The 19,656-nt window shown below is 45.1% G+C and overlaps 1 protein-coding gene across 5 annotated transcripts in view; it reads left to right on the top strand.

Moving 5' to 3' along the window:
- The window catches only part of RAD18 (RAD18 E3 ubiquitin protein ligase), a 154,353-nt gene extending 140,638 nt beyond the window's left edge, over positions 1-13,715 (top strand). For all 5 annotated transcript variants that reach the window (XM_066245067.1, XM_066245068.1, XM_066245070.1 and 2 more), the window contains one exon: positions 11,062-13,715. In XM_066245067.1, the coding sequence (XP_066101164.1) occupies positions 11,062-11,161 (100 nt within the window). In that variant the 3' untranslated portion in view covers positions 11,162-13,715. The remainder of the gene's footprint in view (positions 1-11,061) is intronic.
- The last annotated feature ends 5,941 nt before the right edge of the window (positions 13,716-19,656 follow it).

The raw sequence follows: 19,656 nt of genomic DNA on the forward strand, positions 1-19,656 counted from the left end.
TTAAAACTAGTATGATATAGATTTTTTTATATCATGTTTGATATATTGAAGTTTGGATAGTAAAAGTCACCTGTTCTGGGTGTTCTGTTCTGTGAGTTTTTATAAACATAAGTAATGTAACCATTTAATACATAGAATATTTTTATCACACTAAAAAGTTATCTGGAGAATCAGTCTTCTCCCGCAACCAATTCCTGGCAACCACTGATTTGTTTTCTGTCCCTATGGTGTTTTATTTTTCAGAATGTTGTGTAAATAGGATCATTCAGGACTGTAGCCTCTTATTTTATAAGTCCACCTTCCTTCAGTTAGAGTATTGCTTTTGAGAATCGTCTGTGGTACTGCACGGATTAATATTTGTTCCTCTCTCTATATGCCCAGTACTCTGTTGTATCAATGTGCCACAATTCGTTTATCCATTCAACAGTTGATCGGCATTTAGGTTGTTTCCAGGTTTGAGGGATTGTGAACAAAACTGCTACAAGCATTTGAGGACAGTATTTTGCATGGATGTAAGTTTTCATTTCTCTTGGGTAAGTATATACCTAGGAGTGGCATTTATTACAGGATTGTATAGCAGCCTATAAGAAACTGCCAAATTGTGTTCCACCAGCACTTGGTTATTTTTTTAAAGCTATTTTAATAGCTATATAGTATTGTTTTACTGTCATTTTAGTTTACATTTTCCTGAAGATTAATGATGTTGAACTTCCTTTCATGTGCATATTTGCCATCTTTATATCTTTTAATGAACTGCCTCCTTAAATTTTTTGCCTTTTGACCCTAGCCATTTGGCTCATTGGTAGAGCATCAGTCTGGCATGTGGAAGTCCCGGGTTCAATACCTGGTCAGGGCACACAGGAGAAGCGACCATCTGCTTCTCCACCCTTCCTCCTTCCCATCTCTCTCTCTCTTCCTCCCTCAACCCCCTTTCTTGCAGCCATGGCTCAAATGGTTCAAGCAAGTTGGCCCTGGATGCTGAGGATGGATCCGCGGCCTCACCTCAGGCACTAAAATAGCTTGGTTGCCGAGCAACAGAGCAGTGGCTTCAGATTGGCAGGACATTGCCAGGTAGAGGGTTTGCTGGGTGGATCCCAGTCAGGGCGCATGCAGGAGTCTGTCTCTCTGCCTCCCTGTCTCTTGCTTAATTAAAAAAAAAAAAAAAAAAGAATCTTTTGCCTTTTTAGTAAATTGGGTTTTTTTAAATTACAGATTGAGAATTCTTTATCAGGTATGTGTTTTGCAGATATTTTCTTCCACTCAGTGGCTTGCCTTTTCATTTTCTTGAGAGTGTTTTTCAAAGAGCAGTTTTTACTTTTGATGAAATCTAATTTATCAATTTTTTCCTTTTGTAGTTTGTACTTTTTGTGTCCTTCCTAGGAAATGTTTATCTAACCCAAAGTCACAAAGATTTTGTCTCATGTTCTAGAAATTTTAGGTTTTACATTTAGGTCTGTGGCCCATTTTAAGTCAATATTTGTAAGTGATGTAAGATATGGATTGAAGTTCATTTTTTATTTTGTACATACGGATTTCCAATTGTCCTGGCACTGTTTATTAAAGAAACTATTCCCTCTACCTTGCACCTTTATTGAAAATTAATTGAATGTATATGTGTAGGTTTCTTCGAGAATCACTGTTCTACATGATATGTGTATGTCTGTCTTTTCACCAATAACACATTATCTCGATTACTATAGCTTTATAACGTCTTGAAATCAGCTGTTGTCTGGCCTCTAACTTTCCTTTTTCAGTCAATGTTAGGTTGTTGTGAGCTCTGTGAGTTTGGGCAAATGATTAACTTATCTACTATTATGGTATCATATAGAATAGTTTTTCTATCCTAAAAATTCTTTGTGTTCTGCCTCTTCATCCCTCTCTATCTCCAAACCCCTGGCAACCACTGATGTTTTACTGTCTTTATAGTTTTTCCTTTTCCAGAATGTTGTATAGTTGGAATTGGCTTCTTTCACTTAGTAATATTTATTTAAGGTTGCCCCAGGTCTGTTTGTGGCTTGAGAACTCAGTTTTTTTACTGCTGTTTATGTTTTATTATATAGATTAGTGTAGTTCCTTTATCCACCTATTGTAGGATATCTTGGTTGCTTCCAAGTTTTGTCAATAATAAAGTACCGTATGTGTATGAATGAATATACATATGGCATATGTATATGAATTATGAATAAAATGCTACATATTGTTGGAATCCATGGGAGTCTGAAAAGACCAGAGTAACAGGCTTTATTGAAAGGAAGAAAGGAACCCTGCCAGGCACATCTCTGGGGAGAAGGGCACCAGTACAAGCTAGGGGGACGAATTTTATAGGGTAAGGGAGAATCTTGAGCAAAGTGGGTGTTGAATCAAAAGTCCTGGTATGTCCGGAATGCTCCCCCTTGGGGCAGCTTGCCAGCTTCTTGGAATTCCTCTGTCTCAGAGGTGATAGTCCAGTGAGTAAGGGTGAGGTCTGACAGATAAGTGGAACATCAAGAGGGCAGTTTGGAATTCCTGGTAAACTCTGTGGTATGATAAAAAGGAAAAGAGGTGTGGGGAAGGAGAGGGTATGGGATTCAGGAAGAAGGTTTGTCTCGGACCGGCCATCTTCTGGAACCACTTCCTGCTGTTATCCCTATTGGGGTCTCCTTTGTGAACCCCCCCCCCCGGGGTAGTTGGAGTAGGGGTTGTAAAAGCATTTGATTGTAGGTAATCCTGGTGGAGATTTCTCTCATTCGAGCCTGCAGGAACTTGATGAAGAAAGAGGCAAGCATTAAAATTAGGCACAAAATTAGGATCGGTCCTATAATTGGTGCTAGCATTGAGAACAAGGGGTTTTCCCACCATTGTTTGGAGTAGGGGTGTATTTATAGGGTTCCAGATTTTTCTGTTTTGTGAGGGCAGGTTTCAGGGTTGGTGTGTAGGGTTAGGTAGATTTTTTCCACTTTTCTGATTGGTGAAGGTCTGCATGCGGTTCTGTAAGAAACTAATGAACAAACGTAAGAGGTAGGGTCTAAAAGTTAGAAAAATAAATAGAGTGAGTGGACCAATGAAAGGCAATAGTCAAGACATCCAGTTTGTGTGAAGCCACTGATTCTATGACTTGGTTTGTTTTTTACAAATTTGCTGGGCTTCAGAGAGAGAGAGAGAATAAGACAGGGCAGTGGCCAATCCCCCTGCCCCTAGATCTATATCTGTAGAGATTCCTAAAGCAACAAGAAGAGGGATTACCTGTATAGCTCGTTTGGTCCTTAGATTGACAGGTAGTGTACTAGGAACTGGAAGAGGTTCATGGGGTGGAATAAGGTTGATATTTGGGGTGAGATAGATTAGGGTACAGTTTCTGTCTAATTAGTAGGGAGATACATATAGGTGTTATGCTATTTTTTTACTTTAGCAGCAATGGGAGTTGTCAGGATCACGGTGTGTGGATCTGTCCACATGAAAGTCAGTCCTTGGGTGATATAATGCTGGAAGCACTTTTTGGACATCTTTGAACAGTTTGCTGAATAACCTATAAATCCTGCAAGTACTTGGGGAAAGGGTGGTTACATTTCTACACTTTGCAGTTAGAGTTTAAGTCCTAGTGACCATTGCTTCTAGCTGGAATTAGCAGCAGGTTCCAGCCTACAATAGGCATGGAGCATTGAGACAAGAGGAATAATGGAGATGCTATACATTAAATAAAGTAACAAAATCAGACTGTTCATACCCATAGTAGAGATCTTTGAGGGATAAATAAAATTCAGATATTCAGGCAAGGCATAGTAGATGGCCCTTGTGTTCACAAAAAATGAGATCAGTTTATCTGCTACTTGGAAGAAACACCTTAGGCTTGTGAACGATGTCCTTGGGCCTTCCGTGGCAATTCCCAGCATGCTGGGCAAGGTCAGGTCACAGGTAGCTGGAGCAGGGCTAGAAGAGACTGAACCCTCCCTCCATGGAGCAAGGGGCAGCTTACCTTCTTATGTCTCTTTTTTTTTTTTAATTATTTTTATTTTATTTTATTTTTTTACAGAGACAGAGAGAGAGTCAGAGTGGGGGATAGACAGGGACAGACAGGAACGGAGAGATGAGAAGCATCAATCGTTAGTTTTTCGTTGCGCATTGCGACACCTTAGTTGTTCATCGATTGCTTTCTCACATGTGCCTTGACCGTGGACCTTCAGCAGACTGAATAACCCCCTGCTCGAGCCAGCGACCTTGGGTCCAAGCTGGTGAGCTTTTTGCTCAAGCCAGATGAGCCCGCGCTCAAACTGGCAACCTTGGGGTCTCGAACCTGGGTCCTCCGCATCCCAGTCTGATGCTCTATTCACTGCGCCACTGCCTGGTCAGGCTTATGTCCCTTTTTCACAGCAATGATGTGTCCTTTGAAGGAGCCGGGAAGCCTGGCAGGCTTCAGTTCAGTGACCTCCTTTCCACTCTGGAGTAAGTCCCTGATGGAATCCTATGAAGCCCTTTTGGGCACTGGAGCCTTTGAGAACATATGCCAAAAGCTGGTATTTCCTGACTTCTTTTGGGCCTTATTTGCCTTTTCTGTTACTACCTTGGTCATTATAGACCTTAAAAGCCATGCTCAGAAGATCTCACTGAGGGGCTTGACTAAGAGAGCAAAATTGGGAATTCAGTGTCTAAAGAAGCCTTTTAGACCAAGGAAAGAAAGGATTTGATTTGCGGTGGTAGGTGGTTGGAGACTGCAGAGGGTCTGAGTTCTATCTAGGGTGAGACCTCAGGTGGTGGGTGTTAAGGCGATGCCTTGATAGGCTACGGACTGACTCAGAGTGAAGTTGAGTTTTAGCAGAAAAGACACAATATCCCTTCATGGTGGGGAAGTTAAGGGTGGAAGTGTGTCTTCTTGAGGCAGGCAGGGAGGGGCTGCAGAGGAGTAGGTTATTTACATATTGTAAGAGAGTACTAGTTTTGAGATTGCATGCTGCTAAATCCTGAGCTAGTGCCTGCCCAAACAGGTGTGGGCTGTTTTTGATCTCCTGGGGTAAGACAGTCCGTGTAAGTTGCTGGGCTGCATTAGTGTCCAGGTAGAGGCAAACAGAAAGTAAGAGTTAAGGTGTAGAGGAATGGTAAAGAAGGCATTCTTGAGGTCTAGGACGATGAAGTGAGTGGTGTTTGAGGGAATGTATGACAGTAACTTGTAGAGATTAGGGACTACTGGATGGAGGGGAACTACTGCCTAATTGGTTAGGCGTAAGTCTTGTACGAGGCGATAAGCCCCTGAAAGTTTTTGAACAGGAAGGATGGGGGTATTGCAGGGAGAGTCCATGGAGATGAGTAAGCCTGGTTTAAGAGGTGGGTAATTATTGGTTTAAGACCTTAGAAACAGACACATTTGCACATTAAGCAAAGACTTCACATACAGATTATGAATTAAGGAATTTAAATGAGTGCACTTTACTTGTTTCAGTTAAAATTATACTAGAGATTTTTTTCTGACAAACAAAGAGACAAAACAGATTACTCACTCACACTGCTCCATAGACAACTCTGCTTTTTTAAGCTTTTCGAGATGGCCGGGAGTTATCAGCATAGAGGGGAGGAAGAGAGAAAGCAGACAGATGGACAATGTGAACAGCTGGATAGAAAGAAGGAGGGTCAGAATCTGCAGGAGGAGGAGGAGGAGGTTGAAGTGCTGGTGGTGGCACCACATGGTCAGAGGAGTCAAAAAGATTTAGAGCTCTGAAGAGAGGGGAGAGGACGAGGGGTAGTGGAAGGCACAGTCAGTCTCTGAGGAGGGGGAGGGATGGGTTAAAGAAGAAAAAGAGCCGAAGCCAGTGGTGGGGGGGTCAAAGAAGAAAAAGAGACAGAGCCACTCTTCTGTAAGGAGGGAGGGGAGGGGTCTAAGAACAACAGTGGAGAAGGGAGCTGCCCCTGGATGGCAGGGGAGGAGAAAGAGAGATTGGTATTTGCAGGTGAATGAGAAATAGGATTTTATGAAAGAGAGGAGAGGGGGCTTTCGGAGGGAAGGGACTCAAGTGAAAGAGATTTGCAGAGGGACCAGAGAGGGGTCCCAAGAGAGGGGTGCCCCTGGGGGTCAGGCAGGAGGAGGAGATAGTTGGGAGTCTGCCGAGAAGGAAAGATTAGGAGCGGAGGTTTTAGGTGAGGTTTCTTTGGCCAAAAATGGCCTGCGTGTAGAGCAAGTGGCACATAAATTAAGGACAGGAATGAAGGTAGAAGGAAGCCTGCACGTAAGGGATTTCTGATGCCCTCCCCGTTCAGTGGCAGAAGTTGTCAAGGTCTCACAGGATGTAGTAATCAAATGTTCCACATAAATTAAGGACAGGAATGAAGGTAGAAGGAAGCCTGCACGTAAGGGATTTCTGATGCCCTCCCCGTTCAGTGGCAGAAGTTGTCAAGGTCTCGCAGGATGTAGTAATCAAATGTTCCATTTTCAGGTCCATGGGAGTCGTTGTCTGGTCTTTATTGTGGCCAGGCAGTATTGCAAAAGAAAATGAGTAGAAGACTGCCCAACTGGGTTTGGTCAGACGGCTTTGACTCCGAAGAGCCCATTGTGGAGACTAGTGATCTAGAGAGGGCGTCCCCTCCTCCAATCACAATCTCAAAGGAGAAAGCTCTCTTGGGAATGTGAACGTCCTACTTAGGGGTCTTCACCACCTAAGAAGGAGCTCAAAGAGAATGTGGAGGGATTTCGTTAAGCGCTTAGACTTTTGGAATGTGCTATCCCTGGGACAGAAAAATGGCAAACCCTTCAAAATGTAAGGCTGACTGGAGAAAGCCGTCCAACGATGGATTAGGGACTTATGGGTTGAATTAAAACCAACTGGAAGAGGAGAGGGAGAAACTCCTTAGCTTTCTGGTCTGGCAGGGGTTCAGGACAGGGTTAGACTGCTGGCCAATCGACCTACAATTACACGTCCAAACAGAATCGGGGAGTAAACCTGGGATGAGCTGCCGCTGCCCATTGCTTCCCTGATTGTAAGTTTGGACGGCAAAGAGAGATCATCCAGGCAGTTAGTACCCTGTCCCGGGTTTCGGCACCAAATATTGGAATCCATGGGAGTCCAAAAGACCAGAGTAACAGGCTTTATTGAAAGGAAGAAAGGAACCCTGTTGGGCACTTCTCCCGGGGAGAAGGACACCAGTACAAGCTAGGGGGGCGAATTTTATAGGGTAAGGGAGAATCTCGAGCAAAGTGGATGTTAAATCAAAAGTCCTGGTACGTCCGGAATGCTCCTTCTTGGGGCGGCTTGCCAGCTTCTTGGAATTCCTCTCTCTCGGGGGCGATAGTCCAGTGAGTAAGGGTGAGGTCTGACAGATAAGTGGAACATCAAGAGGACAGTTTGGAATTCCTGGTAAATTCACGTATCTATCACCTATAATTATATATATAATATATATAAATATCAACAACGTACAAAGTTTTGTGTGGATATGTTTTCCATTAATTTGGGTACATGCCAAGGAATGTAATTGTTGATTATGTGTTTAGTTTTGTAGGAAACTGCCACACTTTTTTGCAAAGTAGCTGTACTATTTTGCATTCTCACCAACTGTGAATGAGAATTCCTCTTGTTCCCCATCCTCACCAGCTCTCGGTATTATCAGTGTAAATTTCTCTTTTTCAGAATTGTTTGGGATATTCTAGCTTTGCTGCTTGTGTGTAGAGCTGAGGAGGTCTCCTTGTCCCTAAAAGGGAGGAAAGGCTATCTGCACCCGTCTAGGGATGCTATCGAATTTGGAGAAGGGGAGGGACTCAGACTTTTATCGCTTTGTTGGATGTAGGCACTAGATTCACCTTCCCATCCTGTCCTATGGGGAAAGGAAGCACCCTAAACTGACTTTATGGGGTTTGGGCAGGGTTCACGGTGGGAAAGGGAAGCTTGTAGGTGCGGCCCTTTGGGCTGATTTAGTGTACTGTTGTTGGTTCTACATCTGAATATATGTAGAAATTGGTGTGTTATGTTCTTTTAATTCCCCATCTCATTGGTGCCAGAGAAAATTCTCTGATAGGCAGGAGCCACATGCAGAAAAGTGCTAATGCCTTTGAGTTCCCACACGCAGTGACCTCCTTGAGCTACAAGTATTTATGACTAGTGACGTTTCTGATTGGAGCCTCTGACAAAGGAGGCACTCCTTGGTGTTGTAGACTTACCTCCATCCAGCAGAGCTACCAGTTATACCCCCTTGAAAAACAGCTATTAGCTTTCTACTTGGTTTCTGTCAAAACTGAATGCCTGAATCATGGAGGCTGTTATAGATTGAATTGTGTCCCTCCTAAATTCTGTATATTGAAGCCTTAACTCCAAACGTGCTTATATTTGGAGGAAGGTCTTTAAGGAAATAACTGTGGTTAAATCATGTCATAAGGGTAGTCAGAAAGGTTACAGATTGATACATTAAAGACACTCCCACCCACTATGGACCTGCAATTCTAGAAGGTACTGATCAGACCATTTGGGCCACTCATGGAGATACCAACAGTAAGGTCCATTTTCAAGTGAGATTGACTAAAATCAGCAATGGATTGATGGTCAAGGGATTTGATGGACTTTTAATCCTCCCTATAGTCAGTAGGCATCTAAATTATTGGATATTGGAATGAATGCCTCTTTTTGAAAAACCAACTTCCTTACCTCCTCCTGGTTTACACACTTTTGTAAGGCAGTTTGGTCACTGAGTGCTGCTGTCCCCAGAAAGGTATCATCTTTTGGTCACTCTGGAGAATGGTCAGGACAGAAGGGTGTTGGAGTTGTACTAACCTTTTAAAAAAACTCAGGATTCCTTCATGATTATTGCTGGCATTATGCTTCTTTCTCATAACAGCAACCTACCCTCTCCTGGCCAGATTGGTACACCCTCCAACTGGTAGAATCAAGCTTAATCCTGGTTCAGCCACCTGGATTCTCTCATTGGATTGACATGTTCGAGGTCAGGGGTTGGCCAACTATGGCCTTGGGACCACACCTGGTTTTCTGTTTTTGCTAATAAAGTTTTATTGGAACACAGCCACACACATTTGTTTATCTACTGTCTATAGCTCCTTTTATGATGTAGCAGCAAAATTGAGTAGTTATGACAGGGACTCTGGCCCCCACAGCCCAAAATATCCGGCCCTTAAATAGAGAGGTTTGCTAGCCACTGTCCTTGATGAAAAGGCTAACGACCTGTGGCTGAGTATGCTGCTCACTAACTATGGTCCACGTGGGTCAAAGTGGGAAACGTGAGTCTCTGAGTTTTATAAAAATGCCCTTATTCCTCTTGCACTTGGCCCTTCTGGGTAAAAGAACTGGATGTGAGTAAGGGATGACTGGCAAAATAGGTAAAGTGCTAGCTAATGGGCAGGAACACACTGCTTTTGTCGAGGTGGAGAAAGCAGCGCCGACACCTGGGGAGGGAACCTGTGGACTCTGGGTTCAGAGTGAAGAGGGAGGGGGACAGAAGTGACCCACGTCACCCTGCATGCATGTGTTCATGTGTGTTGTCCAGCTTTTCCCTAGAGCCTGTAACATATTGTAGTTATTTCTGGTCCTGGTCTTGTGGTTGTAACATGCAGGTCATTCCGTCTGTCTCTTGACGGAGTTTTCTGTTTGTCTTTTCCTTTGTGCAGCATGCACTTTAATTGAATGCTAGACACACTGAAGGACCTTGGAGACTGAGGTCAGTAGTGTTGGTGCCTGGGAACAGGCACACTTCTGTCAGGACATTAGTGTGGGGCGCTGAGCTGGGTCAGAGTTTTCTTGTCATCACCTTGTCATCGGAGAACAAGTTCCTCTAGCCTGTACTGCTTTTACCTTGTGCTTAGTGTGGGTTTACCTTGTGCTTAGTGTGGAGCTGGACTGTCGAAGAGTTTTACTCACTGACTTTGCTCCCATTGACCTTTCAGCCATCTCCGCATGCTGGCAGCCTAGAGGGCCATCTCTTCTCCTTGTCCGTACCTCCCCCTGGGGCATTCACTGCTCCTGTTTGTTGCTTGGTGCTGGGCTCCTGATGGGGGCAGGCTGAGGTGCTCTGTAGTCTGGGCCCAGCCTCAGCCCTGGGCAGGCCCCTGTGCCTAGTGTCAGGGGTGGCGGCTCTGTTGACATTGCCCCCTCCCACGGTAAGTCAGACCGCCGCCCCAGAACCTCTGCTGGTATCTTGCAAGATTGTTAGCCCCTCCTCCAGAAGTAGAGGCTTTTGTTTCTACTGCTTGCTAGCAAGGATGAATCTCTGACTGTTCTTGCAGATGCTTCCCTATCCTTCCCTCTCAGTCGGGCAGATTCACCTCTGCTCCTTCCCTGGAGGCACGGATCTCAGCCTCAGCCCACGGGCCAATGAGTTACCTGGTCTTCCTTCAGCACCTTAAAGCTTTTCTTCATAGGAGAGAGGCAGGCCTTTCTACCTGACCCCTGTCACCCCCAATCACCTGCTTTATTCCTGTGCCACCAAAGCAGGCTCTCTTCAACCTTCCTGCCCTGCCCCCTGTTTTCTTCCTGAGCAGCTGACGGAAGCGCCTGGACAGGAGCTTGTGGGTGCTTGTGGGCCGTCCCACGGCAGCCTCAGTGCGAGCCCAGGTTTCAGACTTCATAACTGTCTGCCGGCAGTCCCGCCGTCCCCAGGTCTCTGCCAGCTGTGAGCGATCTGTCTCTCTTGGGAAGGCTTATCTTTCCTTGGAATTCTGTTTTTTTTGGTTGTCTTAAAGCCTCAGCTCTCCAACAGGATTAGGAAGTTATGATTTTTTTAGATTATCTGGGTTTGTTTTGTTATTAGAATGGGACCAAGGTTTTGTTTGTTTGGTAGCTTTCTACATGTTAAGTAGAAGCATAAAACTGTTAGACTTTGATTCAAAAAAAGGGGTTCAGTTTCTGGCTCTGTCACTTAGTCTGTGATCTCTGCTGATCACTGTTTTCTCAGTTGTAAAGTGGGAATAATAGTGAAGAATAAGTATTAGAATAGTGAATAATAAGTATTCTCATTATGTTATCAGATTTGTCAGTGGAGTGTCGGGCTGTTTGAGGGTTAAATAAAGTAAGGCCTGTGAAGTACTTGGGAGCTAGAAACTGCTGTAGAATAATAAGGATCTTTATTTTCTAAGAGCCAACTCCTCTTTACTGTTTTCAGAAACGATCTACAAGACACAGAAAGAAGTCCAAGACAGAATCGCCGCCCAAGATCACAGAGTGCGGAGATGGAGCCGAGAAACAAGCGGAATAGGAATTAGCGTGGGGCTGTGGCCACCTTTCCCATGCAGTGATCAGAATGTGGTCCTTTTTGTTGCCGTATAGATTTCCGATTTGTAAACACCCAAGTAAGGGTGTATAATTTTAAATGTTGTTTTTAACTGGTTTCTCGCTTTTTTCTGCCTTTCTGGAAAAAAAAGTTGCAAACATTCTCACTTGGTCACTTACCTTCTGTCTCTAGAACATCTCTCTAAAAGCACTGACTCGCATGTTTACCAGTTTTGCAGAGAACACAGACTTTTTTGGCAAAGATGTTTTGTTTGGTTTTGTTTCCAAATTTCAGAATGTCCTTAAGCCATTCTTTGTCTCTTCCATGGAGAAACTACCAGAAAAGGGTTTCTCCAGCCTTTCTACCACAAGGAGCAGTTGAGGAGTCAAAGCCTCTGGCAGAGTGTCCTAGCTCACATCCACAGTGTGTGTACGCGCCCGATGCCTGGGTGCCCACGTGCTGGTGCAGCAGTTTTGTGATGGTTGTTGCCCAAGTTTAAGGTTGTCATTTGTTAGACCCGTGTCTTAACACGTTACTCAGAACTTAGTATTGTAGTGTAAAGACATAAGCAAATTTTAAACATTGGGCATGGTCTTCAGAAACGGCCCTGGAAAATTATTATTGTTAGTCTTTCTTTTCACTTAGGTAAATTGAATTTTTAATACTGAATCCCAGCTATTAAAATGAATGAAATAAATGGGTTTTATAAATGAATAGACTCTGTCAATTTAAAATCATAAACTTGAAACAATGTCTTGTGAATAGTTGAATATAAGCTACAAATTGTTGGAAGGGGTTGGTTAGAAATTATCTCTACAAAATGTCCACCAGTTTCCAGTTCCTTCCAGAGTTCCTAATGCCTCTTTGGCATTTCAGAGTCAGTTTTCACCACATCCACCACCACCCCCCGCCACCACCCAACTCACACACATCAGCTTTCCAATGACATGACAGCGAACGTGGTGATGTTAAGACAACACATTTATGAATGTGCCAGGGTGTTTGTGACTTCCGCTTTCCAGAGAGTGTCTTTATTGACTTTGGCATTTTGGTATGCTTCCATGTTTTGGATAATGTGTGGAGACTAATTATGACTTAGAATTAAGCATTTTAACACTTAAATGGCCGTTTGTTTTCTTTATGGGTTCCCTAAGAATGCAAATGGTTATATAAGAATTTGTCATAGTCATTTCATCTAAAATCACGAGTGGTGCATTAGGGAAACTAAAAGAAGCAGTCCTCCCTGACTGTATCAGAGGGCCTGATGTGCAGCGAGTGAGCAGTGTCAGACAGCCTGGGCTGCAACACTGACGTGATATTTATGTGTGAGTTGCCAGAAAGTATGCTAAAATTCAAACTGCTTGTTTCATTAAAAAGTACACAGTCTGCTATAAATTAAACTGGAAGTAATTACTACTTTAATTACAGCAAAAGGAGTTTTCAAGGGAGCAGTGAGATCTAAGACAGGGAGCCAGACAAATGAATTCATTCAGGTAATATTTGATTTCTCCTTGGTTAGGTAGCAGTCACCATGCTGAGCACTGGCCATGCAGCGTGACCAGAGGCCATCTGAAGAGCTGTGGTTCTCTGTGAAGAGGGGATGTTTGGCATGTGTAGAGACATTTTGGCTGTCACACTGTGGGGTTGGGGGATTGCCACTGGTATCAACGAGTAGAAAGCCAGGGACGCTGCTGAGCCCGCTCCACGGATGTCTGCTGGGCTGCCGGAACCAAGTCCCACCACCTGGGGGCTTCAACACAGGCACTGTTTTCCCTCACAGTTCTGGGGGGTAGTAGTCCCAGATCAAGGTGTCGGTAGGGTTGGTTTCTCCTGGGTGCTCTCTCCTTCGCTTGCAGATGGCCACCCTCTCACTGTGTCCTCACAGGGTCTTTGTTCTCTCACCTGTGTCCTAATCTCCTCTTACAAGGACACCAGTCAGACTGGATCAGGGCCCATCCAAAGGACCTCATTTTACCCCAGTGACCCACTTTAAAGACCCTGACTCTAAATACATTCACATCAGAGGTACTGGGGGTTAGGACTTCAACATATGAGTGGTGTTGGGGACCCATAACATTCCACAATAAAGAATGAAATCTTACTATTTACCCCACCATGGATGGACCTAGAGACTATTATAAATGAAGTAAGTCAGACAGAGAAAGACAAATGCCATAAGATTTCACTTACATGTCGAATCTAAAGAACTAAAATGAACAAACAAAGCGGAAACAAACTCATAGACTCAGAGGACAGACTGAGGGTGGCCAGATGGGAGGGGGGTTGGGGAATGGGTGACAATGGTAAAGGGGTTAAGAAGTACAAGTTAGTAGTTACAAAATAGTCATGGGGATGTGCAGCACAGCATAGGGAATATAACCATAGTATTATAACTGTGTATGGTGCCAGGTGGGTACTTGAATTATCTGGGAGATCACCTTTATATTATTTACATAATTTTAATTGTCTAATTAATATGCTGTATATCTGAATCTAATATAAAATAATGTTGAATGTCAACTGTAATAAAAAAAATTTTTAAAGAATTATCTGGTTCAAAATGTCATTGGTGCCGAGATTGAGAAAACCCCCAAAGTATACTTAAAAAATAAGACCTGGCCCTGGCTGGTTGGTTCAGTGGTAGAGCGTCGGCCTGGCGTGCAGGAGTCCTGGGTTCGATTCCCGGCCAGGGGACCCAGGAGAAGTGCCCATCTGCTTCTCCACCCCTCCCTCTCTCCTTCCTCTCTGTCTCTCACTTCCCCTCCCACAGCCAAGGAAAGTTGGCCCGGGCGCTGAGGGTGGCTCTGTGGCCTCTGCCTCAGGTGCTAGAATGGCCCTGGTTGCAACAGAGCAATGCCTTAGATGGGCAAAGCGTCACCCCCTGGTGGGCATACTGGGTGGATCCCGGTCGGGCGCATGTGGGAGTTTGTCTGACTGCCTCCCCGTTTCCAGGTTCAGAAAAATACACACACACACACAAAAAAGACCTAAAGGTTATTTGCTGAGCTCTAGTTGTTAATACTTAGCATACATTTGATATTTATACATTGAGAGAAAGATATTTTTATATTTATTTGAGAATAAGAAACTTAAGGTGTCACATCTAGGATTGAAACCGATAAGCTTTTGATTCCAGACTTTACTTTTTGGTGAAAATATGATCATTACTAGTTATTCTTTTAACACCCCCCCTCCCACTGTCCTCCAGGGTGTAGCAGCTACTGTGGGTATATCACCCCCCAGTGACATGACTGTCATCGTGGTTTGAGGAGGCACAGGTAAGGATGTATCCAGGTGGTTCTGATGCATCAGCCATCCTTTCATCCTCTGTTCCCTTCTCTCTTTATATTGAGGATCACTGTTCTAGTTGGAAGAGTAATTACACACATAAGACAATATGGGCAATTTAGGGAGAGTGATATGCTTTTTTTTTTTCTGAAATTGGAAACGGGGAGGCAGTCAGACTCCTGCATGCGCCCGACCGGGATCCACCCGGCACGCCCACCAGGGGGTGATGCTCTGCCCATCTTGGGGCATCGCTCTGCCGCAATCAGAGCCATTCTAGCGCCTGAGGCAGAGGCCACAGAGCCATCCTCAGCGCCCGGGCAAGCTTTGCTCCAATGGAGCCTTGGCTGCTGGAGGGGAAGAGAGAGACAGAGAGGAAGGAGAGGGGGAGGGGTGGAGAAGCAGATGGGCGCTTCTCCTGTGTGCCCTGACCGGGAATCGAACCCGGGACTCCTGCACACCAGGCCAACGCTCTACCACTGAGCCAGCCGGCCAGAGCTGAGAGTGATACGCATTTAAAAGCTACCTTGTGTGGGAAAGATTCATGTCAACAGGGGTGGACAAAATAGTGAGAAGTTCTTTTTTCCTTGTGACTCTTGGCCCTGAGAAATGATACAGTTACTGTGAGCGAGCACAAAATTTCACTCTTCAGTTTGAGAACCGGGGGAAAAGGCAGAAACAATAGATTACAAAATTCTTAGCATCTGATAACAGGAAATAACAATTCTTTAAATGAGACACGTTTCCTGTCATGTGTTTTTTATTATAAAAGTAATTACAAAACCAGAGGGGGAAATATTATTGCCATTAAATTTGTTACCATTTTGATAACCTTTGGTTTTAGTCTTAGGGTGTTCCAAGTGTCTAGTGATAACCATCTGAAGCGGCAGACAGCTCACACTGGGGTTGACACCTCCCTGGTACTGGTTTCATACAGCCACCTCCATTCAGGCCTTACGGGGGCGGGGCACTGACACATCCCCTTCCTTCTGTGTCCAGTATCTCGGCCTCAGTCCGTTGAGAACACAGTAACACGTTCATGCCTGAATGAGATTGCTGCTCTCTTGGAAGACCCTGCTGGGCTTCTGCCGCCCTGGCCGGTGCTCTGCTCCACCCCACTGCCGGTCCTGGCAGAGTCTGCTGTGCTTGGGGTGCCATCTCCTGTTGCGCCCCCCACCCCTGGGAACCTGTGCATGTATCTTCTGACTCCTTTGGTCCAAAATACAACAGATTAAAATGCTCATGGAAATCAACTCATGCAAGTAAGTAGCTATGTGTCCACTAACTTCACAACCTCGTCAGACAACCTGGGTAAGTCAGAGTTGCATGTGACTTGGCCAGGACCAGCGCCACACTGAGTACACACGGTGCTGTCATCACAAAACACTTGCCCAGGACATCATCAGTACTTGCCAGTGGTTGTAGCACCGATCCATTTGGATCGTGTGCCATGTCTGCGCAGTCTCCTGGTCTTGAACATTTAAGTTAGTTACTTCCAGATTTTTTCAGTTCTAAATTGTAACAGTTACTTTCTTAGGTTAGTATCACAGTCACAGAAATGGAATTGTTGGAACATCTCTTAATAAAATATATAGGCAGATTGTTTTTAAAATAGAGGACACCATGCTATTAAACTCTAAAGGAGAATTGGTTGTTCCTTGGATTTTTAAATAATGATCATTAACCCATTTATGCTGGAGGTTAAAATTTTTGAAACTCAGTTCTTCAAAAATTTTCTAAAATTTGCTTCACTTTTTGACCAGCTCCCAGCAGCAGTGACTGACTCTGTGCACCATGTGATAACAGGTACCTCAAGGAGGCGGATGTGTGAAAAGTCAGACCTCGGCGATGACCTTGAGCAGTAGGATAGAAATAACTCCCATGTCACTACCGTTCCAATAACAGAACACGCGGCATAAGTGGGGTAGGAAATTTATTGGAACTCTTTGGTGGGAATTTCACAGCAAGTGCAAAAGCTTTTATATGGCTGTTACTTCTGCTAACCAGCCTCACTGAAGGTCTAAGATAGAAGGGGATGAGAAAGACACTTCCATAGGGTTATAAGCAAACAGAGACCAAAAGTACTTTGGGTGTTTTGATTTGATTGTGTTTAGGACCTCTGAGGGGAATGGCTAGAGACCCTCTGTGGTATTTCACACCCAGATAAGGAAACAGCCAAAAATTAAGACATTCCAAGAATACACACTCAGTATGTGTGAGAGTGTATCTCAGGTTGGATTTTTAGAAAATGAACAATCTAGCTTTATGCAATTGACAAGAAACAATCACACCAAGTAAAAAGGGAGGGAGAGCCCTGGCCGGTTGGCTCAGCGGTAGAGCGTCGGCCTAGCGTGCGGAGGACCCGGGTTCGATTCCCGGCCAGGGCACACAGGAGAAGCGCCCATTTGCTTCTCCACCCCTCCGCTGCGCTTTCCTCTCTGTCTCTCTCTTCCCCTCCCGCAGCCAAGGCTCCATTGGAGCAAAGATGGCCCGGGCGCTGGGGATGGCTCTGTGGCCTCTGCCCCAGGCGCTAGAGTGGCTCTGGTCGCAACATAGCGACGCCCCGGAGGGGCAGAGCATCGCCCCCTGGTGGGCAGAGCGTCGCCCCTGGTGGGCGTGCCGGGTGGATCCCGGTCGGGCGCATGCGGGAGTCTGTCTGACTGTCTCTCCCTGTTTCCAGCTTCAGAAAAATGAAAAAAAAAAAAAAAAAAAAAAAAAAAAAAAGGGAGGGAGAAATTCCAGGCAATGCTAATTAAATGTGGCAATGATTATAACAAATTAGCCTTTTCATTTTTTTAGTATTTCACATGAACTAGTGAAAACTTATTATGAGAAATGGGGTTTGAATAACTTTTAAGAAGTGATACAGTTTGTATCCGCAGAAAGGAGTGGGGAGAATGCCTGAGTCAAAAACTGCCGGCTTACTCGGCTTACTCTTCTGTCAGGTGAGGTGAGGGGAGGGGTGGATGTCCCTGGAGTGAACTGAAGGCCAGCTGTGCAGAAGGTGGCTTTCCATGTTCTGTCACTTTTTCCTTTTATTGCTTCTTACCTGCCACTTGGTATGGACTTTCCCTTTAGGAACATAACACCAAATGCCCATCATTTGCCAGTGACCTTCCTGGCCTCATTTTCATTAATACCCCTGTGTGGTATTTGGTAAAGGGAAAACAGTGTCATTAGATGACTGTTCACTGATACTGTGTTAGGACGTGGTGATTAAGGATTATGTACAAGGAAGAAGCCTTCCTTGTCCAAAAGGAGCTTCAGTCTGACCAGTCCAGCTCTCCTGCAAACAGATCCCTTCTGAGGCCTCTGCCTCTTCATTGATAAAATACGACACTTTAAAAGCCCTGGCTGGATAGCTGTTGGTTAGAGCATCATTCTGATATGCAAAGTTTGTGGGTTCGATCCCCAGTCAGGACACACACAGGAAAAGATCAATGTTTCTGTCTGTCCTCTCTCTAAAAACAATAAAATAAAATAATTTTAATAAATAAAATAAAATAGGGCATTTTAACCAGAATCTGGAACGTGAGAACTGGGTGGGAACCTGTCTTAAACTATCTCTAGTTCACTGGTGTTTTGCAGGTTGGAAAGCCCTGGGGGAAGGCGAAGACTAGGGTGCCTCCTGGCTGTGACATCTTGAGTGTCTGATGGAACTTGCGGCTGAGGTGGTTGTAAGCGGTGAAAGTGTATACAGTCCCCTTGGTGTACCCTGAGTGTGAGGGCATCCTGCACGTGGAAGGGAGGCACTGAACGTGACATTTGAAAGCCAGTTCTCCCATGGAGGGCTCAGGAAGGAAGTCCTTGGGTAGTTTTTTTGAGGCTGCTTTGAATGTTGATGAGACTATAAATTCATGCAAATCAAAGCCTGTAATGATCTGGTAGCTCCTGGCTGGTGGCTCTGCCAACTGCTGGGCTCATGGCCCAGGACCTAGCAGTGACTTCTTACCTTACCTCACTAGCTGCCCGTTACTGGTCTCCTTTGCTGATGCCTCTTTCTCTGTCTGACTTCCTACCTGTTATGTAGAAGTGCCCACAACCTAGTCTTTGGCCCTTGTTCCCTCTCTGTGTTCTCCCTAGTTGTTTCCATCCAATCCCCTAGCCTTAAATTCTGTGTCTCTGCTAATGATTCTCAAAGTTATCCCTCACCCCTGAGTCTCAAATGGGCTTGCTTGGCATTGCCACGTGGCTAAGAAGCATCCCAAACTTAACATGTCTAGAACAGAACTCTTGATTTCTACCCCCTCCTCCATGCCTGCTTCTTCAGCCCCTCCATCGACCCCCGCCGTACCTGCAGTCACTCAGGATGGCAGACAAGCAGAATGTGTGGGGTTTAATTAGGAACTAATTTTATCTCCTCCTACCCCTTCAAAATGTATTCGGTGGGCCTTCCGCCCTTGGATGAAGGTTCCTATGGTCCGTGACTTTTCCGACCTCTCTTAAGTAATATCACAAAAAGTCTATAGTCCAAAGTTAACATGTCTGGACTTGTGTAATAAAAATTCTGACCTGAATTTGATTTTATGTAGTTAAATATCCTCCCAGCGGGAGCCTGCTGTAGACTGGCTCCATGCAGTGGGGGTGAGCCATGAGGGGGGTGTTCCTTGTGGCCCAGTCTCTCCCCCCACCCTGCTTTGTGCTTTCCCTGTCCTGTGCCCTTGTCTGCTGGTGCAGGGAATGGAGACAGGGAGGGAGCAGAAGACGAGACCGTTCTCCTGGTGAACCTCGCCAGCCCTCATGGCTTCTACAGAGGCCCCGCTGGACAAGTTCCACCACAATGCAGATGTTTTTCTCCAGGTGGCAGGTCTCCCCTCAGTCTTTGGGTTTTCTCTGGTTTTTGGGGGATGCCACTGCTTTTCTGGGCCATCCTCATAAAACTTTTGAATGGTCCCAGGACAGCTTTTCTGAATGGCCACGCACCTCTGGTTTACCTGAAACCCGCATTCATCCTTTCCTCTAACAAACTGGAATGCAGGCCAGCACCACTGGGGCGAGCCTCCTTGGTCCTAGCTTGTGGCTACCCCTCTGCATCCCTGTTACCCAGCAGAATGCAGTGCAAGGGTGGACATGTCTGTGCTGTCCAGGGTGGTAGCCACTAGCCACATGTGCCTATTGAGTGCTTGGAATGCTGATGCAACTGACAAACAGAATCTTTATTTAACTTTAATCAAGTTAAACTAATTCAGTAGCCGTATGAGA

Source organism: Saccopteryx bilineata, chromosome 10 (genome assembly GCF_036850765.1).
Source record: "Saccopteryx bilineata isolate mSacBil1 chromosome 10, mSacBil1_pri_phased_curated, whole genome shotgun sequence".
NCBI lineage: Eukaryota > Metazoa > Chordata > Mammalia > Chiroptera > Emballonuridae > Saccopteryx > Saccopteryx bilineata.